Raw genomic sequence first — 23,225 nt, 5'->3', positions numbered from 1 at the left:
TCAAATCAAGGGCCACCTTACCCCCATTCAAGCTCGCCTCCACAAAGATGCGGATGGTTTTGACACAGAGTTCGAAGTTCTCGGGTGTAACGTGGGCAGCATCTCGCACGATGAAGGACAGGGACTCTACGCACTTCATGAGAGACTTTGTGTCATGTGGGCCCAAATCCAGCCCCACAGTCAGGCTGTATTGGTTGACAAGAGGAGATGGCCCCAGCCTGCTAAGCCCAACAGTGGGTCTAGAGGTGTCGATGTCATCTTTCCCCACCTGCAGGGCACAGCAAGAAGGTAGCAGGAGAGGGCAGCATAACAAGCAGCACCTCATGCACATGCCGAAAATGCCTTTCTTCTGAAGCCAACAGGAAACATTTCTGTAGGATCCATTTCCCTTTCTTCCTCACTGGCCTCCAAGCTTTCTCCTCTCCATCTGTACCTCCTCCCCATTCTCCCTTTACATTATCAGCTCATCTTAGCATTCTTTCCTATTGTCTTATTCTTTCTCTCCCTACCACACCCTATGTCCACAACCATGCTAAGAGTAGTCTTCTTCAGGCACCAGAAGCCCACTGGCTACTCACCACTAGCCAGCCACTGTTCATGACATCCACATCTGTGACTGAGCGATGCATCTTGCCTGGCTTCCCATGGTCTGTGTACACCTCCGAATCAGAGGTGTAGCCTCGGTCCAGGCCCATGTCGCTGGGATGACAGGAGGAGGAGACTTCGCTGTCTGACTGAGCACCTTCAAGACAAAAGGCATAGGTTTTAGATCAAAGCCAAATTAAGAAGTTGGAAGAGTAACTATGGATAAGGGAGGAGCAATCCAGATTAGTCAGATCCATATCAGCTAGGAACCACCAGTGGGCCCTGGAAGAAACTGGGCCAGGTCTCTCCTCCTGCAAGAGGAAGAACAACTATGACAGAAGCATGCACAGGATACAGAGGGAACAGATGTTTGACACTGTTTCTCCCCTATTATGTTTGGCTTTCCCCTTCAGAAGGAAGGGGCTTTCCATCCTCTGATATGTCACTTGTCAGCCTGACCATGGATTTAAAAAGGGCAGGAAGTCCAATGCTTTGACTCTGTGGTAAGAAGCAGATGTACCACACACTTTAAGAACTACTGGAGGTACTAGGTTCAGCCAAGACACCTCCAAAAGCACAACATGGAATGACATGACTCACATAGGGCCTCTGGAGTCACTCAGCTCCACACTAATACTGGTAAATTCTTTCTCATGAACAGCAGTCTATATTAACATGTTCCACAACTGTCAGGTCTACCTTCTCTGACATTTAGGATAACTTTAAATTTCACATCCCAAGCACAGAAATCTTCGCAAGGGCCAAATTTAAGCTACTGTCATAATGTTATTTAGAAGCAAAAATTCTCTCTATCATTCAACATTATCTACAAACTCATCAGCAGAGACAGACTTGCTGTGAACACAGTGCACCAAACATTTTCAGAAGGAGACAAAGAGAACTAATGTTCTGGTGTAGAAGGTGTCACAGTCAAGTAGTTTGCTCAGTCAGCAAAGAGAGAAGCAGTTAAAAAAAAAAAAAAAAAAGAGCGCGGTGGGGAGAGAAGACAGCCCTAGAATTAGCCCAGAAGGCAAAGGCCATAGGTGTTCTGCATAATCAGGTTTCTCCCATCTGTCTAGCACAAAGCATCGGGACCTAGCTAAGAAGTTCTAGAAAAGCAAGTAAGAAATTGAAGGCTTCTGGAAAAGTATTTTCTTGTTGTTTGCTTTAAAAGTCTGAAGCTGTCAGCCTCAAATACACTGCCAGCTAGCTAAAGCAAAACAGGAACAGTTTGCTGAAAAGACAGTCTTTCTAACACAGTCAAGAGAAGTGGGAAATAGTGGGTTAGTCTTGTGGGAATGGTTCAGGTGCTTTGAACACCAGTGGATTTGGAAACAGAATTATAAAGTACAACTCCCTTTACAAGATCCTTAAAATGGGGACAGAAATGAGTCAGTCCCACAAAAGCAGCAGGTATGATAGGAACAACAGCTGGGTTTACATTATACACCCAGATGAGAGATTAAGGCTGTATTACCCAAGGCACCAGACCACAACCAGGAGAAAATGCTCCTTGGGTAGAGCAAAGACCTTCTACAGCTGCTACAACTGATATCAGTTTTCCTCCCACTGCTCCCCCAGGGACTAGCACCTGGACTGCTGCTCACAGAACAGGAAGAGATGGCACAGTAGAGACAGGGACAGACCATGGGATGGGAGTGAACAGCAGGTGCTGGTCTTTAATCTTGCTAATGTAGTTTAATATCAGCTTTGTTTTCTTGCAGTCCCCTTTGCTAATTGAAAAGCCTGAGGAAGCAGCTGCTTATCTGGCAGGCAGGCATCAGATTTCCTAGCAAAACCTGGCCTGTCTTACCTGTGTCATTATCTGCCCTTGCTGTAACCTGCAGGGCTGCAGGCGGCTTCACCCCAGACCCAATGCACTCCAGAAGGGTGAAGAGCGTGTACCAGTCATCCCCAGAGTGAATGTTGGCAGCATTGGTCTTCAGCAGTTCATGGAGGCCGTAGGCAACCTCATGGCTAACTCTGGACAGCACATTTGGCTTCATCATGAGCAGGATACGCAATGAGAGAAGAACCTGGCCAGAGGAGACAAGAATACAAACCCTATTATTTACACTCCAAAGTCCCTCTTTATTCGTTTAGAGCTACTTACAACTGCTGTTTCTTGTTACCTGCAGCACAGACAGGTTAAATGTGGGTCCATCCAACAGCAATTGGTTTCCTGTGTTGCCAGGCATAGCCACAAAATCCCAGTGACTGACTTTCAAAAATCCCTTACCTGTGCACTGATTTCCTCCCGACGAAGGAGACGAATTGCCAGTCTCAGCAGCCCCACCACTGCCCTCTCCACCAAGAAGCAGAACTCCATCGCATGGACACAGAGATGATAGAGGTGGTCTCGAACAGTTTGCCAAACACAAGTCACACGGTCCCTAGCCACAACAAGGAGAAGGGAAGGGGTAGGATGAAAGGAAATGGGACAAGAGGAATTCAGCTACCTCCCCCACAACTCCCAACCACCCCGTATTTCTTAATTTCAATGAAAAACTCCAGCCGGGAGATATAAGGACATATAGAAACATCAAAGCTGTCAAATTTTTTATTTACTTCATTACTTGCAAAGCAATCAGGTGGGAGAATTCTCCCTCCAGAATTTCGTTTATGTTGTCCAAATCTCATGATATCAAGCAATAATTCATGGGCCAATAGCCCCTCTGTTTGCACAGAGTGGAATTGCTAAACCCTGAAATTAGAGCCACATGCTGCTTCAGCTGGCAAATCAAACACATAAGGAACTCATTCCCTGGACCCAGGCAGCAGCTGCAGTAAAGCAGGGACATGTACAAGGAATCTGCATGTATTTCAAAGTCATACCTATTCTCTAGCACAATCCTCAGAAGCATCTCCAAGCAGAAGGCAGAATCCTCTTCATCATATGTCTCCTCATCAGGAGTCACAGAGATTAAAGCCTAGAAAAGCCAGGAAACGTTTGTGAATCACAAGCCCCCAAAACTGGGGGACCAACAAGTGAGGTCCAACAGAATACTTTGAGTCTGGGCAGAACTGCACTCTACCACCTGGTGAGGTCATGCATAGTCTATCAAAAATGCATCAGATAGGGGTCATGCTAAATATATGGATTTTATTTTTTTTTTAATTATAGAATATGAACTTAAATGATGTTAAACTCTGACAAAGTATCTCAGATGGAGAGGAATTCTGAGAGCCAGCAGCTTACAGCTAAGAATATGTGAAGCACAGAAAAGGCAGACATACCTAGGAATGACTACAAATACTGTAACTATCCTCTTGAGCCACCTGCTTGCATAAGAAGAAGAATTCCTGCCATAATAAGGGTAAGAGCAGAATGTGCCCTGGAATGGAGATGGCACACAAAAACTGAGTCACCACTTCTCCAAGCGCCAGTGGTCTTTGTGTGAACCAAGCAGCAGGTTCTGCTTTAGCTGTTTTAAGTATTTCTCTTTGAGGTTTACTCACTTACCATCTTCATTTTGAAACTCAATACCTTTTCTTCTGAACTTCTGCAGCAAGCTTTGATAAATAAACCTTTCCTTTGTTTTAGCTCACGTCTCAATAGTATCATGGGCCCTACTATGAAGTCAGTGAATTGCAATTACAGCAGCCTGAAGGGAAAGGCATTTGCACTTTAAGGGCCCATGGAATTTGGCAACACCCACTGCCAGCCCAGACAGCATCCTTCCAAGGGTTGACTGCACTATTTGCTTTTGGAAATGGTAAGCAGTGGCCAGATTTGTTCCACACCCTGGAGTGGTCTCAAACTTCACAGTAGCTTGAGAAGCCACTACCAGAACCAGGTAACTACGCTCCCCCAGGGAGAAGAGCTTCTCTAGCCCAAAGGCTAGTGCATCCAGCGCTATTATGTCTCCCACAGCAGCCAGGGACCACAATACCTAGGGGCACACAGCCAAATATTTCTGCACAGCTCTCGCCTCTGAAGTGGCCTTTTAGAATGTTCTCATTAGGCACATGGCACACCAGAAAAGTTGAAAAAGCACAACCTATAACTTAAGCTCCTAAACTGAGCTACTTCCAACACTTACTGTGACCTCCTCAAGGCTTTTGGAACCCATTCCACAATTCAACATATTCCTCTACTACTAAAGCAATTGTAGCTGCCTTCATAGAAGTTACATGTAACAGCTGAACTACTGACTGACTTCACAGCCCAAACAGGTCCATGATCTCCTCTAGGGACAGAGGAGCTAGGTGAGCACACAGTACATATCTACGATTATGCACTTGTTGCACTCCCAGTTTAGTTCCCAGCCCAGCATCTCTCTCACCTTCATGAGTTCCTGGAGGGATTCAAGTTGGAGGAATTTGCTTTCTGTGATCAGCTTCTCAGGATCACACTGCTGCAAAAGACAGAAAAGAGGACTGTGCATCTGGGGGACAAAGGCAGACAAAAAGATCCTCCAGAAAAACAGCTTGTTCCAAGGGAAGATGTGAATAGCTGCAACACCATTAGCTGGAGGAGAACTCCTGCCAGATAGTTCACTCCCTTAATATCAATTACCCCTAAAAGACTTGATCTGTGCTAGACAGATTTTAACAGATAGCTCCTTACTCCTTAAAAAGGGGCCTCTGTCCACACACTGCTCAAACCTGAGGTTCAAATTCTGTGGACATCATACACCTTAGGACTGTCTTGGAAAAGAAAAGTCACTTGAGACTTTATTAATTTGTCTTCAATTATAGGATTGTGATGTCAAAGGAAGATCCCAGCTTGTTGTATGTAAACATTCCTGTTTTCTTGTGTTACTTACTACATTTGTGCATAACAGCACATAAGACTGGCAATGCAGATACGCTCCACTGCAGTTCCTTACAATTCCCAAGTCCTCTGGAACCTGCAAAACTGCCTAGAAACATGCACATTTATGTTTCTGTTTCCTGTTATCTACATAGTACTGTCACCACGATCAAAAGCAAGTCTTTTTATAGCTTGTATGTTACCTTTATGCATTCCAGAGCTGTTCGCTTTGCCTCCTGTGTCTCTGTAGATGGCCCCCTCATACCAGACTGCTCTGTCCCACTGAGGGTGAGCCAACTAACAAAACTCAGCACTGTAGATTCCCCACTACAAATCAAAAGACACCAGCATCAGCAAGAGAACAAGAAATCATAATATATTATTCTCCAGCACTGGTAAAAAAAGGACTGTCTGGACCATCTGAACCACTCACCGGTTAGATGGTGTCTCCTCACGTTGTAGATAGATTTTGCCATTAGGATCCACGAAGTCTTCAACCTGGAAGACAAACCAGAACATGTATATGATCAATTGCCTACTACTTTGTAGCCTGTTGGGTTTTTTGTTTGTTTGTTTCCCTGCCACCTACTCCATAATGCTTCACATAGCATTGAAACACTACACCCAACCATCCATGTGCAGGCAGTCAACCTTGGCTCTTCACCCCCTCACACCTTCAGTAAAAGATCATCCCCACCTGGTAATGCCAATGATGTACTCTAATACTTCATGCCCATAAACATGTCCCTCTTTTGCACAATATTCAAAATCTGTTCAAGAAAGATGAATGCCAGAATTTCTCAAAGCCAACAAAGAGCAAAGTGAGAAAAAATGAAACCCTGCAAAAGAAGCTGAAGCCTGCATATAACTTGAGAATTACACCCTTTCCAAGCTTTGTAGCTCTGTATGTCTTTACCAAAGCCAGGTCACTGCAAGAGAGCTCTCCTCCTCTTTGAGCTGGTTCTATGAAAAGCCAGCTTCCCACTCCCCTACTCTTCAACTACCCATGGGCTGGCTATTATTACCTCCACCATGGCCTTAGGCAGCAGTTCTGCTCGGAAAAGCTGTAGCATGGCCTCCATGATGTTTTTCCAGCCCTCCCGCAGAATGTCACCATGGTGATGGGCCAAGTGAAACACAGTCTTTGCTGCAATATGGGCCTTGGGATTACTTCCAAAAACAGCGGGCAGGTTCTCAATAGACTGCAGGAAAGAAGAGGGGGTGGTAGTCAGCAAGAGATGTTTTCTTTTCAACACAAATTAGGGCAGACTGTTCAGAGCTGGTTACGAGAAAGACAACAATTCTGTGTACGATGCTTGGATAACTCCTCAGCCCGTATTCACTTTTCACAAAAATGAGGACAAGATGGCTTACCTGATACAAGCTGAATCACTGAACCACCTAGACATAAGCTCTCCAAGAATGACAACTATAGCAAACCATTTTGAAAGTGCTTGCTGAAAAATCACTAAACACTAATTTAGTCTGCTCTGGGAACTCATTCCAGGATCAAAGCCTTCTACAAAAGTACCACATCTCCTCTGGAAGCAGCAATTACTCCGCTCTACTGTTAGAGAAGGAAACTATAGCCAAAAGCATTACTGACTTGCAAAGCTACTCCTACCACTACTTAACAGCAAGATTCAAAGTAAGAGTAATGAACCCTGACATACAGTCTCTTGCCAATAATTGCTGGATCACCATTCCTCATAATGTTCAATACACTCACAGCTTTTCAAAATACAAAAATAGCATTAAATCATTTAAACGAACCAAGTATATGCTGCCAAAACAAGAAAAAACCCAGCAACCATGTGAGCTAGTATCAGACACTGTAACATGCTCCAAATTTCTGCGGTTAGAGATGAGCTTTGCCATTCTCTTGCTTATGTGGATAAAAAACTTACTTCCATCATCCAGAAAGGAAAGAGAAGACAGGAGATAGGATGGATTGAAAATGTGGCTCTTCCAATCTCAGACCTGAAGTTCAAAAAAACCCGAGCTCTTGCTTCAGCAAGACTGCTGGCAAAACTTATCAAAATGGGTTTTTCATCTAAAGCTGAACTCCATTAGAAGTGCCAATCTGGAAGTGGCAGAAATGTGACAACCAATTTGTTTTTTCCATTGTTGCTATGGGGAAACCACACGAATACAACACATCATTGAAATCTCAAGAGTGCAAACAGCAATATGTTTGGTTTTGCACTGTGGCAACAAGCCACAACCACTGAATTAAAACAGAGGGAGGGATTTTGCTACTACTTATACACTGAGTCAGTATGAGTCTTAACTGTGGATCAAGAAGTGGGGCACACACACTTCTTAAATCACTTAATCCCCTTCCACATTCCCTTCCATTCCTCCTCTTTCAACCAAAGTGGCCATGCAGAGCAATTGCACTGCTTGGCGAGGATGACTCATCACCACATGATCCAACCTGTGAAGTGACTGGCAGCTACGTGACACTTTGATGTTCTTCCCTCACTTTCTAAAAGTTGCTCTTTGTTTTGTCTCCTCAGCCCATGAAGACAGCCCCTCCTTCTCCCCTTCCACCAGACTGTCTCTCAAATATTTTGTTCAGTTGTCATATTCCACTACTGTCTCCCAAGCCTTACAAGAATTTAGGACAGCAGAAAGTAATTGGTGTACTTGGAATCTGGCCAAAGATAAGAACTCACAGCCTTCTTCAAATCCAGAACTCCTTGATTCTATGTCATTACCAGGACATGCTTGCCTAATTTACAGACCTCAGACTGCTCCAGATTCCAGTCTCACAACTAGATAGGATGCAGCTGGCAATAGCTCGTGCCTCTGAGGGCTTAGTCTAGTTGCTTCTACTGTGTAAATCTGTGTCAAACGGTTGTTTCATGGAAGACATTCCTCTGCTTGTGTTATCTACTGGTAGTCTGGAGGTCTGGTATGCCTGGAGAGGAGCAAGTATTTCATCTTTACTGTTGTGAGCTGTGGAGAAAGAAGGAATCTAAAGCAACCCCACCACTTGGAATTTCTTTGTCTTTTAATAGTCAACCTGGGATTTTTTCACTGCTACCAACACCAGAATGCAAGTCACACAAAACACCCAGTCCAAACAATTCCATTTCCCTGCAGCCTAATTCCATTAACTAGATTAATCTGCAGAACTGTTCCCTTTCTACTATCCCTTTAAGGGATTTAAAAAAAAAAAAAATAAAAATCACCTGTCTTGGCTTTTTTACTCCTATGCTTTTAGTCTTGAATGACCTTGTTTTGCTTTTTTGTATGTGTGGCAATTCTGTTCTGCTCACTGTGGGTCTTGCACTGCTTCTCAGAGCAATGCTGTGTGATTCTTTGTGAGTTTTGACCCTTTAAAAGAGTTGCTCGCGTCCTCTCCTTGGCATAAAGCATGGTCTGCCACACACTGTCTATCAAACACCTTGAGTTTTGTAAAAACAGGCTGATGCTGTAACAGACAGATTTGGGAAAAAAGAAAAGCTTACACCAACCACTACCATGAATTTATTCTCACAGTACAATCCATGGAAACAGTCTTCAGGGCTTGGCAAAAGTGGGGCTAACATCCAATCTTATTACCAGACTCCACTCAACAACTGACAATTCAGAGCATTTGCTTTTCTAAGTCCTTTATGCTTGGTTGGATGCAGAGTCCTCACACTTTGGAAGAACAGCTCACAAAACAGTCCCTCCTGGCACTGCACAAGCCCTATAACTCAATATGCATTTCAGCTATTGAATAAACTTGCTTGGGATCATGGATGATTACTGTCTTGATCACAGGGAGATCTAAGTCTCCTCCAATCAAGTATGTGGAATAAACACTTCTACATCACAGCATTCTGCTCTGCACAAAATGCCATTTGCGAGTGAATAGAAGGAAATTTCTGTATTTCAACCTGTCCTACAGAAGTCCTGCTGCACTACATGCTTTTCATTGCCTCCTCCATAAAACTCTGAGCAGGGCCTGATAGATTATCTACAGATACTGTGATAACTAAGAGTATTGCTTAACAGAGGAAGAGAACTCCTATATACTAAAAGCCATGCTTCTTTGCCCTCCTTGTAAACTTACCTCACTGCTAAGGGCTGTAAACTTGCAGAGAGAAATTATGAGATTGTCAAACACATCACTAAGGCCATAGTGAGCAGAAATCATTGCACATTTCCTGAGGAAAGAAGAAAACAGAAAATAATATAATAAGTCAGCACAGACAATTCTGTCTACAGGACAGCAAATCAGAGAGCCTCTTTGTAGACATTTTAGAACTTACTCTCCACCCACTCATAATGAATGCTGATGTATAGAAGTTTACTATTATCCCTCAGTCTCAATCCTCATCCATAGATCCTGATATTTGTCTGTGCTGATGCAAGGATCACTTTCAAGAACTGAGTCTAAACAGACAGACCGCTTGCATCTGAGCCAATATACCACATCTCCTGACATGACAGAAGAGAGACTTGCTGAGATGGGTGGTAGTGTTGAAGGTCCTAGCTTCCAAGAGATCATGGCTACAGCACTATACTAACAGAGCTTTAAAATTATGCTTAAGGAATCATTTGGTCTGGATCTAAGCATGACCAAAGATAGTTCCAATACAGTTTAGCCCAGATAGCAAGTTTTTTTGAATACTGATCATCTGGAAAAGAAAAAGAGAAAAAACATCCCGCATCCTATTCAGCCACAGCTATGGCCTCATACACGAGAGGTTTTGTTCATATACAGGGATTTTGCCAGCATCACTGTGCACATTAAGAGTGACTTCTTCCCCTTACTTCTAAGCAGCACAGCTATGTCAGCAGGTCTTTTAAATGAAATACATACCCCAGGGACTTTGATTTATTACCACACAGCAGTCAGGCCAAACAGTGAGTGGCAGCCAGGAGAAGCCAAGTTGGAATGAATCAATACAAATGACAAAACAAAACTAGGGGATCACAGGTCACAATAAAATGCTTTTCAATTGCTAGAAAAAGTAATAGTTGATATTCACTGTGATGTGTCTAGCAGGTCAACAGGAGACAATGGCCACTCTAACTCTTTTGGGTCTTCATGAATGCAGCAGTTACCTGAAACCAGAAATAGCCTTCTGGATGATTGTTTCCTCTAAGCTCTTGTCAAAAACATAAGAAAGTGCTGCAATGGTTGGCCCCCACGTCATGGTGAAGAGATCATGGTCATAGCTTCCAGGAGGCACATGGAGGAATATTCCTTCATCAGTGGCACCGCGATGTAGCAGGACATTCCAGATATAGTTTTCCTTCACCAGGCCCGTCTGTTCTTCTGGCATCACTATCTCATCATTTCTACAAGGGAGGAAGGCAGAAAGGTTGAATTTTTCACTCTGAGCCAAACCTAACATTTACAAAGTGCCTTTCATTACATGGTCCCAAAGCTAAGTGATATCTACTCTGGTGTGATTTTGCCAGCTCCTGAAACATTCTATTTTCCTAGGCCTGCCTGCTTCCCCTGCCCCGCTTTGGTATCTTGGATATAAAGTCTGGTGGTTCTCAGCAGCACCCAGCAGCAACCATGTAAGGAGAGTATTGAAGAAGCAGCTACCTAACAGTACAAGTGCAAAATGCAACACATACTGCAGTTACATGATGGGAAGTTTTGGACAGCACACTGGCATAGCTTCATCCCCCCATCCTAACTCTCACCCTGTTAAGAGTGCTCTACATATCTCATTACTCACAGAAAAAAAAAATTGTTATATCACTGCAGTCAACAGCAGGCATGAGTTCCCTTGTATACGAATAATGCAAATATTTGTATTATGCCAAGATAAAACAAGAAACCAAATGTATGATGAGTGATTCCTAACCACGGTAGCACAGCTCCTTACTCTAACTGGATAAGGCTATACAATAATAAAACAATTATGATTAATGCTAAATAGTACTTCCAATCCCAGGTTAAAATATATCAAGCATAAATATGTACTCCCTAGACTTCAGTAACATTGCACAAGGTATAAGCCTCTGCAAATAACCAACTAATTGAACATGAGTCTCAAATGTATTAATAGTAGATTGCAGCCAATCTGAAAAGTAGAGGTCTTTCAGCAACAATCAAAAAACCCCTGTGCTTCAGTTGCCAAAGAAGCAATTTTCATATGCTAACAACAACTATAAAAAACCCCTCTTGATTTATACATAAGAAATAAGCTCTTCTCAGTTTCCGGTGCCTGCATATTTTGACAAGAGCAATCATTACTGAAATTATATAGGAAAATGTGTTTGCAGTCAATAGCTTATTTTTTATGAGAACCCATATTTGATTAATATTAATGGAAGCAAGTGAATGGGTTTACTTGTTAAGTCTCAGGAAATGAAACTGTGCTCAAAAGTGAAATTCTGAGATCCTGAAGAATCATGCGCTACTCTGTACAGATTACAGTCCGATTTTTTTCCCCCCTAATAATACAAAGAAAACAAACAGTCATCAATCTCAACTATGACACTGAGGCAATCTATCCGAGATGAAGCAATACTGAAATGATACAACAGTTGTTTTAGCTACAGAATGTGCTGAAAAAGCTGAAGTATCTGGTGAAGGGAGGATAAGGGGGGATAAACTGGGACAGAGGCACTAGATAACAGAGATATGAGGATATTCTCAGGCTACTACTTGAAACACTAACACCATCAGGGAAGAGAGACCAATCAAAACTAGAGCTCTATTTGAAAGCTAGAGCTACCTCTTGAAGAATTTCTAGATACGCAGTACAGGCAGCATTCCCACCTTCCCAAAGAAGGGTCAAAAGGGATGATCAGCCTAATCACACTGCCCTGCTTCTAGCCTGAGCCACTGCAGATTGAAACCAGCTGAGAATCAGTCACATCCTCTCTCCTCAGAGATGTAATCCTCTCAGCTTCAAATTGGCTGGGCCTGGATTTACTGATAGGCTAAATTTCTGAGCTATTATTAAAGATCCCCACCCAGAGCTAGTCTGTGCACAAAAGGGTCTCAGCCACCAGGAATTCTCCTCAAATACTGGTCAGTGTGCCAAGAGCTTCAGGGACAGCAGAAGAGATTGGTGCTGACAGCAGCCTCATATGAAGAGCTCAAAAGGAGAATATATGAAACTGAGACCTAGATATGTCATGTCAGGCACCAGTGCTGTCCTGGGGATGAGATACTATCTCTAGCACTACATAAAAAGTTCTGGGGAAGTCTAAAGGCCTGATCTGGAGAACAGAGCCTTCTTAGGTACTGCATTTCACATATGCAAAAGAATGGCTGAGTAAAATCTGCATGTGGATAGATGTATTTTTTAAATGTAGCTTAAGATCTGTGGATTAAAATACCAGAGCAAGAATCCAAAGATACAAATCCAGTGCAATCATTGTGACAGGCTTGTTACCGCAGCCCCACATGGAGTTAGAAGTTAGTCTGAGGAAAATGGGCACATGATCAGTGAGTCTCTCTGTACTCTCTAGAGGTCTCACACACCAACAACTCTAGTTTGCTCTCTGCATACAAAGACATGTCAGGTTGATTCTTACTTGATGGCATGGTACATGTCTTCCAGTATGTCCTGTTCAAAGTCTTTGCCTCCATTCACACCTTTCAGGTTCTTCCGAAACTCCTGTAAAAAGTTACACCAATATTAATTCCTAATACTTCCAGCTTAAACTGCTTGGCTAGGATCACTGTTCTTGTTTTTCATGGGATCTGGAGACTTTTCTGCATTCTTCAACATGTAGACTCAAAGTTCAAAAACTAAATGCTATTCTTAGTGGCAGTATTGTGCAGTAACTCCGGTCTCTGCTCATATGACACGATAATGGAGACAGAACATAACATGCTTAGCTGAGGCTGGACATCAGAATAACAGGTCTGTACCTCTACATTGACACTCAAAGGACTTGAACTTTCTAGAAGCCCACTGTGGTTCAACAACCTTCCCATTCTTACTATGTCTTAGGATAGAGTTTGCTCACACACACAAGCATCTTGACAAACTTTGCAAGTTGTCTGCTAAGCTAGTATTTCTGTAGACTTGCCCTTTGCCCACAGCTCCCCTCTCCAACTGTACTCAACTTCTGTGCTGTGCACCACCTTGTTAGATACATGAGTGATGAATGCCAGGGAAAAAAGTGAACGCCGTTGAAATAAAAACAGGTACTACATTGATATCAAAATCAGAGAAGACTGGTGCCTACAATGATAACACCCACCTCCAGAGTCATTGGGACATTCTGCTTGCGGACATTATGGTTGTGCTGGTCAGTGTTCAGCATAATAACTGCATAGGCCAGAGCAAAGCAGGCATCACTATTAGCAAATGGGGACCCATTTGATTTCTGAAAGGCAAATGAATGCGCAGATTAGTCCTACAGAAACAGCAATATCAGTGACCAAAGACAGGCATTTCCCTACCCACAGTACTGAATCACTTCCAAGACAAATAAAAACCCCAGGCTGTGGCTCCAGCTTCTGAACAGCACCCTGGATATCTATGTGCCACTGCCATCTCCTACAAAACAACAGCTGCTGCCTGAAGGGCACAGTAAGCTTATATAGGCAGTTTGATCCGACAAGTCCATCACGGCAAGCCGATGCAAAGAAAAAATGCAGTTTTGAGCTTTCTGCCCACCAAGTACACACCCTCCAATGTTCTGTGAAGGCTTCCAACAGCCTCTGGATTACAGGTGCCTCTCCTGGTAACCTGAAGGCCTCCAGATAGAGTCGTAAAGCTTCATCTAGCCTTAAACCTTGGAAGCTGAAAGTTCTGCAAGAAGAATGAAATGCAATGAGAAACTGAAACAGGATGGGAAGGGTAGGATAATCTTATTGTTTGTTTCAGCATCAGAATACCAGATTTCACAGAGAACAGACAGTAAAGAGGGGAGGGTAAGGAGAGAATAAATATACCACGAATAGACAAAAACCAGTAAAAGCGAGTCAATAGTCCTACAGGTGATTATGTACGTAATCATCTCTCCAGTCTTCACAGAGACTGGCCCTACTGAAAGAAGCTCAAATATCATAGTATAACACATAACTAAGATGCTACCATAATCAAGAGATGCACAGAATTAAGGCATGGTGGTACACAGAGAACCAAGGGATGGATACAAATCTGATGCCTCCAGGAAATACTGTTCTACTGCTTTTTTTAAAATCACTGAACGCTTAACTTCCACCCCTTTCTGATTAAAGAGATACAGAAACATACTCACCCAACAAAGCTTTCCAGTAAGTCTATGTTCTTACGGTCACTCACAAATTCCCCAATCATCTTTTTGTCCAGGCGAGGATTTTCCCGTAGCCACCTGGCCACCTCATTGTTGTCAATGGGGGTGGCAAGAAGGTTCTTTTCCTGCAGAAATTGTATCCCTTTCTTTGGCTTTTGGTTGAACTGCTCTGTACCAGTTATCAGGAGCTGAAGGAGACATTCTGATAATTACAAGCTTGAAGTACACTCCTTACTTTAGATTGTTCTTGGCATTTGAATAAAAAGCAAAGTAGAAAATAGATCAACCTCAGCATAATCAAGTTTACTGTACTGTGTAATCCATCAAGAAGACTAACCAAGGCCAGAACACTTACTCAGTACAGGGATTGGCTATCAAATAATACTGAACAGAGCAAGCATGAGTTGCTGTCTTTGAAAAGCTTTGACTGAGCAATCAGCCCTGCTACCCCAAATGCTTCACCTGCTCTAATACATAAACAGAGCAGAGGAAGGTCTCTGATGAGCCCCAGACATGTGCCAAGATCAACTCTACACAGTTACAACAGCAGCACTGCTCCATGCCCTCTTCTGTCCTCTCTGGCACCAGGCTATTGTACTCTACCTCACTGCCAGAGACATGCAGCAAGAATCCTTGGCACTTATTCAGCAGGTGCAAGGAAGGAATGCTGCAAAAGCTTAAACTAAGAACAAGAAAACATTCTGCTAGTGAGACATGATCCCAGGAACATCTGGTATTCCAGCATGACAAGGCTATCTGTAGGCTGGGAAGAGCAAGTGCATTTCTGAAGTGAAGTCAACTGCTCTGCCCTGCTTGATTCTTATTTTAGGAAACTAGACTGTACCACAGCCACAGTGTAATAAAGCACCTTACTAAGAAAGGGTTAACTGAATGTTCTTGGTGGTGTTCAGAAAAACCAAAAGCACAAACAACTGTATGAACTTTACTAAGGCACCAGAATAAATGTCAAGCTCCCTGTTAGCTCCTATCACGATCAAACTGCTAGCAATGACCTAGTGAACTAAATTCGTGACCATCATGATTACTAGCTCCCCTGTGTTTCTCAGTACCTCAGAAGCCACCAGCCCTCTGTTCTCTGCTTCCCCTGCCTGTGTGAACATCCTCAAATTGCACTGAAACACATACCCTGAAATAGCATGGAGCACAGAAGGAACCAGTGAGAGCACAACAAAATAATAATCATGTGCTGCCCCAGTATAACAGGCCTGAAAAGACTGTATGATGCTAGCAGCTTTCTGTTCAGCTCTAAATCCTGTAACCCAAGCCCTAGAGTATTTTATGGACTGGTTATACTTCTTAAGACCACCTGAAAGGAGACCAGACTGCTGGCAGTTTGCACTGCATTTATAATCATGTCAGTCCTATGCTTCTGAGCTTCTGGTCATTGATTTGAAACATCAACGAAAACTTTCAATTTGATTCATAATTTGTTTTCTGCCTTTATTTAGCTTTTCCCTCCTTCCAGCTGTGATAATGCTTAGTACTTTGGAGGTTAAAGGAAGCAGTGCACACTGGTGTCATGTCAGCATCAACATTACTCAAGCTGAATGCTTTATGTGCTCTGCTTACATGCTCAGAACAAAACCATTAGCAGATTTAGGGTCAGGAAGGGATTTTCCCTGGGCAAGCCAACAGATTTATGAACATCTTTCTGACCTCTGCTGTAGTGTAAGGCACTGTCCTTTTTCTAGGACCACCTGGAACTTTCTTTAAGGAACTCTCAGCCACTGGCAATGACCTTGATTTCTTCTAACCTTGCTTTCCAGCACAGTAAAGATGGAGCATTATTACAAGTTTTCCATTACAACAGTGGAAGCACTATGCAAGCTCTCTTCTCAACAATGGACTTTCACACAAAGTCTATCAGCAAAGCTGCCATGAAATCTGGATTTGATGCAAAGCAAACTGTTACAAATGAAACAGTAACTAAATCGATATTCATTTCTTAGAAATTAGCTAATGCCAAAATTTGGTCATTCCTTTGAAGACTGCTGACAGTCACTTCACCCACACTGTTCTTGTGGCTCAGGAAGCTGGTTAGCATTATCCCACTCTGTTGTGGGTAAATAACTGAGTTCCTAAACACTGTAGCAGACTTTCCAGAGAAAAAGCAATGCCTTAAATTACATTCAGATCCAGAGACTGCCAGAGTGGATCACAAAGCACAGATTAGTATGGCAGTAGAAAGAGATCTGTTTTACTTCCTTCAGTATTTTTGCTTAGGTAAGTTTAAACAAATATAACTACCAGCCCCTTACAATAATGTGAAATAAAATCATCTATGCTGGAGAGAGAAGTCAGAAGACTTTTAGTCAGGTACTAATCAAAAACCTTCCTCTGTACCACCAACAAATCATTCAGACGTTAACTTATTTTTCAACTATATTATCTGGCTCCTTATCCCACAACTACTACGGCCATTCATGTTTCATCCAGAATAAATGTCATTTCCATATTGAAATATAGTAATCTCCCACTTCCTAAATAACTACCTCATTCATGTATATGTTGTGCAAAAAGAACAAAATCTGTACAAAGAACATCCGTGAATGTTAAAAAAAAACCCCACAACCCAAACCCAAAACCCCAACCAAAAAAATACAGTGCTGTGTAACCCATAGGGCCTTTAGCTACCATATTCATCCACTGTCTCTAGAGGTGAACAGGCAGGCCAGTACTTGATGACACAGACAGCAGATAAATACAAAGCCATCAGCATGGATCCTTTGTCAACACTAGACCTAGAATGGAACTACTCAGGGAATGAAAAAGCTGTATGAAGTTTAGACTATAACTTGGATTAATGAGATTCAAGGAAACAGACATCTAGACAAAGAATGGCTTTGCAATAATCAAGATAATCTTTTCAGTCATACTTCAGCAAACATGGGAATAAACAAATCAGAATAGCAGGCTAGACAGTTGATTTCTACTATGGGCCTTTTGGTATACTCCCCATTTACAGCTTTGATAAGAGTAAGGAACCCACCCTTTTCGATGAAAGTACCCTATCACCTCCATATAATACAAACTAGATTCAGCAACTTTCCCACCCAGAAATCAGATGGAACTTACAAATTGTGCCACAAAATTTTCTCCGACATCTCTTGCAACTTTTAGCACAACTAAACCACAACAGAGAATAATCACTGCTGTCTCTGTGGTGCAGCAGGATTTTCACCAACTATTTAATTCTTATCAGCAGAGACTAGAATTTAAGATTTCTGAGATATGACCAGTTATGCAAAGCCCACATGGCATGGGAAACAAGAATATCACTCAAAGATCCATTTGTAGTATATTCCAAGTCATACCTTCTTTTTGTTCTTTATCTGCATAAGTTCCTGAGGGCTTGGAAGGATACAAGAAAATCGAGTAGGCTTCCTGGGGATACTCTTCTCAGCTATAAAGACAAAGCATCATTACAGTCAAACCTATTCCCAGAGTAGCACTCAGCTCACTATAGTGTTCTATCATAACTTTAAGTCATGGAGTCTTGCTGCAGTGTGCTGCCCTGCAAATGGCAGTCACATTCCTATTTGATTAATACATTCCTCTCAGCCACATCATCTTCAGTGTAATTGCATAGTAGCTTCTTCTCCTGGACGATTTCACACACCCACAAGATTTAATTTTCTGGTTATTTTGACTACCTACATTGATTCCTACATTGATTATTGATTCCCTGGAGAGCCCCTGACTACCTTAAAAATAGTAAGCACTAGTATGAATTTCATGCTTTTGCCCCAAACTGACACACCAGATCTAACCCCCTCCCCAGAAGAAATGCAACAGTTAGTAGGCATATATATCACACATACAATAAACAAGTATTCAGCACATGCCTCACTCTAATTCTGAACACACAATAGCTACAGTGGTCTACAGTATAGCAGGACCAGTCAACAAATGTCAGGACCATTCTCAGAATATACACTCTCAGAATGCCAGGGTACCATGGAGACTATTACCTGTCTCACTTCCTCCTTCCAATTCCATGCAGCCCTCCTTTATATGGTCAGCCATAAGGCACCCACTGGTGGGAGGACATGCTCCAGTTGGCTCTGAGGCTGCACTGGAAGATTTTCCCTCACTGGGTACTCGCTCATTATCTGTAGAAGTGAAAAACAAAAACCCCACAAAAACAAATCCATAAGCCAAGGAAAAAGCTAGTAACAGACAAATAATGAACCAACCACTCTAAACTGAACATGTGCTTATACAAAGGAGTTTGCCTCAGTAACTGTGATTCCTCAGTATCTTCAGTATTTTGCCTATATGAATTCCATGGCATACCATCTTTCTGTAGTGACTGCCAGTCTTGACATGGCCTTTATATAAAGCTTCATGAGGGGCACAGTTAATTATCTGTAAATTTTGCAAATAGCAAGGTTATTACCATCAGTGTGTAGTTATAAAACATGCAACAGGAAGACTGAAAACGTATGTTTAAGAAGCTTACTATGTCAGCTACCAAAATGAGATCTGCCAAGTTTAGCACAGGACTAAGGTTAGTATCAAAACATCAAAGAAAGGAGTCTTACTACTGCTTGTCTCTTTGGTGCTGTTCATAGTTTCTGGTCTGGATTTGACAACTTCCTTTTCTTGCTGATGTATATTACTCAGCACTTTGGCCTTGCAGTGCACCTCAGTGCTATCTATCACTGTCAGCAATGCTTCCAGAGAGAGCAGATGGACAGTATACAGCTGTCCGGAAACTGGGAAGGCATTCTAGAAAATAAAATGCAAGTATTAGTCAACTTTCATGCCTCTCTCACCATAGTGGGGGAAGGAAGTTTCCCCTACAGCTTGGGGAAGTCTAAAGCATAAAGTAGAGCACCTGAAATTTTCACACAAAGCTTTCTACCACATACTTAACAGTTTATCTGCTCTGACATTATTAAAGCTATCTAAGACTATTTTTTTCCCTTCTGCTTTCAAATATTAAATGGCCTTCTTCATCTCTACAGACTACTCAGTCCGAATCTTTTGACCACTCCTTCAGCTCTGCATCTGCTCTTACCCTAGTTCTGAGTTACTGGCTGCCCCTTTGGCACCCCGTGGCTCCCTCTCCCTCCCCTGCCCGCTGCAGCCGGCAGCCCCCGGCCCGCGGCTCAGCACCTTGGAGAGCAGCTTCGTGAGCTCCTCGAAGAGGTTGGCGCAGTAGTAGTCACAGTCGTAGTTAATGTAGAGCTCAGTCACGAAACTTGGAATCCTCCACAGCTGAACAATGGCTTCCAAAGCCATCTCCTTCATTTCATAGGGCATCTTTGGGTTTTCCACAGTGATGATTTCCATCAGCTTTTTGACATACATCTGGCAGAAACACAGGGCAGCTCAGTTTAAGGAAAGAAAAAAGAAAGCAGGACAGTGAACAGCTTTGAGGACTACAGAAATATATTTAAGCTTCATCTTTCCATATGACACTCCATCTTTAATGATGGCTAATTCTAAAAGAGATTGCAAAAAGTTTTCAAATAGTTCTACCATTCAGTGTATCTGGACCTACCATTCAAAAAAAAAACAGTACGAAGGCAGGCAGCGCAGTATACAAGTCTCAAAGACATTTTATTATCCCACAAGAAAAGGCCTACACAACCTACCCGCAACCCACTGTGTCATTTGTACAAAGGTAGACTGATATTTAAACTGTATTTTACTGCCTAGCTATATGCATTTAACTGGAGCCAAATAAACTATTACTAGGCACCAAATGATACTCAAAATCTCACCTCCAGCTGGAATTTCAGATGCTCTCTCATGGTCTCAAAGAGAAGAAAGCACACCCTGAGGGAGGCTGCATATAGATTGAGACGTTCAACACTCAGTAGCTGAACAAAAAAACAAAAAAACCCTTTAAGAATTACAAAGGCTAGTCATGTGCTATAAGTAGCAGTACTGTGGCACTGCAGGCATCACCTGCAAAAGCCCCGAGATCCACACAGTTGCCTCCTATAGCAATGGTATTCAAAAAAACAATCCCTTTTTCAACCTCCTGGTCTCACTTTTTGCTAGTGAGGACGAATATAGCTAATCCCCTTCTGCTTATGATAACACTTTTCCTACTACAGTTTTGTTCTTTTGCGAAGTCCACAGACCCTCTTAGTGAAGAGGGAACCTGGGAGAAGAAAGGCCTCTGAGATGGCCCTTGTGCAATTAATAGCTCGGTACTCCAAAGGTTCTGCCTACTACTAAGATAGTAACTTGCATCCATAATTACCTCAAAACCAATTATACCAAAACATACTGTTATCCCACAGTAACAACTCATTCAAATCATCTTCATCCTTCTTGGGCCTGGTCTAAAGAAAACAGGACATGACCACCTCTCTGACTTTGCAACAGCACTGTTTCACTGGTGCAATTCAGAAGTCTCCTTGCAATGCAGCAGAGAGCTTATCTGAAGACTGTGACCTGCCAAACCTCATAATACTAAATTCTAATAGACTCTGATGCAAATTAATATCTGACTCTCTGGTGCCATATGCCATGCTAGCATAAGCCAGACTCACTTGAAATAGGTGCCGGCACAACTCCTCCTTCACAAGTCCCAAGAGGGACTGGCAGTTTGCAATGGGTGCTGACTCCAGGGCAACAGTTAGCAGCTGCAGCCCCATGTGGATCATCACCTCTGAGTTGTGGCGGTCATGAGGGTTGGTGAGTGAGATAAGAAAGCGGAACAGCTCTCTAATACATGGTAGCCCGTATGGGACCAGTGCTGCCCCTAAGGAAAAAGAGAGATTAGCACTCTTAATTTTGCTTTTGCTTTTTGGGGGTGCCTAACAAGTGTTACAAATGAAATTGTTACAGACCCACTAAGGAACAGGAGCTTATCACCCTCTTAGCAGAAAGTGAAATAGAGTAGTGGAAAGGAGGAAGGGCTTTAGCAACACTGCCCACCTCTCACCTTCTTTTTGGGAAGACTGAGTAAAACGTACACCTCGGGGATTTACATAGTCCATATCATGAACTGAGGCAGAGTCAGAATGTTCTGCTACAGATGTGCACTCCTCTAGGACCTCAGGGATAGACTCAACAGAAGCTGACTGGATCTTCTCCTCCCTCAGACTTTCATTCTTCATTGATAACAGTCATTTGAGAATGAAAGAAGCAAAACAAGAGTTGACAAGCATTAGACAAGTTAAAAGAAAGGCTTATTTGTTCAATGTTCATTCAGAACTATTAAAACTACACAGGTCACTAATGGAAGAGAAGCAGGAAAACAAAATTTAATAGCAAAGAGTGCCTCTAGATAATCTGCAGTCCTCTCCACCCTTTCATCTCCATCCAGTTCTTATCTATTTTACATAAACTCCAGGTTGCAGAACTGAGGACTTCACTTTTAAGATACTCCTATAACCCATCATTCTTACTGCCCCCGAGGTTAGGATTTGGCTCATTGGTTTTAAATGCTACATAATTGCAGCACACTATTTCTATCTATGCCTTCTTAGCATTTTTACCATTCAAAGTATCTGCAGCTCTGAAAGGTTACCTGTAGCTCTAATTCATCCTCTCAACAGTATTAATGTTGAAGGGGAAGCGGAGACAACATGGAGGAAAACTTACTGACAAAGGCCTTGATTCAGGTTTGTTATACTTCACAGCAACACCAATGCACATGCACAAACATCAACATCTGAATTTCTAGAAACTCAAATAAATTGTTCAGTAAAGACAATCAAATGAGTTCTGCAGACTTCCTCTGTGTTTCCCTCTAACAATTTCTCCTTTAATTAAGGTTAATGGCATTGGCAGGAGTACAAATAGCTATGCAGGTGCACTGTTGGGCTACACAGTTATAATTACAGAGCCAAAGGGGATGGTCTCAAGAGAAAACAAAAACTGAATGCTTGTGAATTTACAAATCACTTACACTGAGGAATGTTTTATTCTGACCCTAAGTCTTGAAATAAAATATATGACCAAAGAAAGAAACAGAAAGAGAGTAAGTGAGCTAAACCAAAAACTGATTATGTTGGGAGTTGGTACTTTCTCAGTTACATCCATGTACCTGGAGTTCAGGCTGATTTTGATTTTCAGTGACTTTGGCCTCACTGGAAGGCATTCCTGCATTAAGTCCCAAAGAAGCAACTTGTTCCAAGTCTGTCAGGTCTTCCTTGGAGGTAGTCTGTGAGGACAATTCCAAACCACTGTCTGTAGCAGGGCTGACCACAGATGAAACATTTTCCGAGCTCCCAGAGGAGCTAGGAGAAGGAGCATCTATGAAAGTAACTCCATTTGCTGATGAGAAACAGAAGCAAAAAGATCAGTATTATTCTGACCCTCAACCACAAATTCATACACTAATACAGCAACAAAGAATTACTTTGATCACTACTTCATACTACAAATGATCTCAGAGAGTTATGCATTAATGCAGAGATAGTAGATAAACTAAGCTCTTTTGCTAGATATTAAAGAATTAAATAGATGAACAGGTGAGATACTAGCAGTTCTCCAAATTAAAACACAATAGTTGAAATCTGGCAAGTCAGCAAATAAGGTAATTCACATAGTTCAAGGGTGCAGAGGGTTTATATAATTAAGAAGGAATATGAAAATAGTCTGAAAAGTGTACTTTACTCTTTGATACAACAGCATAACCACTTTAAAGACTTGCATCAAGAATTAGAATGACTATTCTTTCAAAGTGAGTATT

General features: G+C 42.3%; 1 protein-coding gene across 4 annotated transcripts in view; it reads right to left on the bottom strand.

Moving 5' to 3' along the window:
- GBF1 (golgi brefeldin A resistant guanine nucleotide exchange factor 1) overlaps positions 1-23,225 on the bottom strand; it is a 104,100-nt gene that overhangs the window by 6,087 nt on the left and 74,788 nt on the right. For all 4 annotated transcript variants that reach the window (XM_026851041.1, XM_026851042.1, XM_026851043.1 and 1 more), the window contains 23 exons: positions 22,578-22,807; positions 21,471-21,639; positions 21,076-21,287; positions 20,296-20,394; positions 19,685-19,879; positions 19,108-19,294; positions 18,535-18,675; positions 17,878-17,966; positions 14,528-14,730; positions 13,953-14,076; positions 13,523-13,648; positions 12,848-12,930; positions 10,406-10,642; positions 9,408-9,501; positions 6,367-6,543; positions 5,775-5,839; positions 5,545-5,668; positions 4,872-4,943; positions 3,421-3,515; positions 2,825-2,978; positions 2,399-2,621; positions 579-742; positions 22-268 (listed from right to left, as the gene is read on the bottom strand). In XM_026851041.1, coding sequence (XP_026706842.1) covers positions 22-268; positions 579-742; positions 2,399-2,621; positions 2,825-2,978; positions 3,421-3,515; positions 4,872-4,943; positions 5,545-5,668; positions 5,775-5,839; positions 6,367-6,543; positions 9,408-9,501; positions 10,406-10,642; positions 12,848-12,930; positions 13,523-13,648; positions 13,953-14,076; positions 14,528-14,730; positions 17,878-17,966; positions 18,535-18,675; positions 19,108-19,294; positions 19,685-19,879; positions 20,296-20,394; positions 21,076-21,287; positions 21,471-21,639; positions 22,578-22,807 — 3,510 coding nt within the window. The remainder of the gene's footprint in view (positions 1-21; positions 269-578; positions 743-2,398; positions 2,622-2,824; positions 2,979-3,420; positions 3,516-4,871; positions 4,944-5,544; positions 5,669-5,774; positions 5,840-6,366; positions 6,544-9,407; positions 9,502-10,405; positions 10,643-12,847; positions 12,931-13,522; positions 13,649-13,952; positions 14,077-14,527; positions 14,731-17,877; positions 17,967-18,534; positions 18,676-19,107; positions 19,295-19,684; positions 19,880-20,295; positions 20,395-21,075; positions 21,288-21,470; positions 21,640-22,577; positions 22,808-23,225) is intronic.

The sequence above is a fragment of the Athene cunicularia genome (genome assembly GCF_003259725.1).
Source record: "Athene cunicularia isolate RWA chromosome 6 unlocalized genomic scaffold, athCun1 chr6_part1, whole genome shotgun sequence".
In the NCBI taxonomy this organism is placed as follows: Eukaryota; Metazoa; Chordata; class Aves; order Strigiformes; family Strigidae; genus Athene; species Athene cunicularia.
The sequence above is the reverse complement of the archived record's forward strand: the minus strand, read 5'-3'. Positions and strand labels throughout refer to the sequence as shown.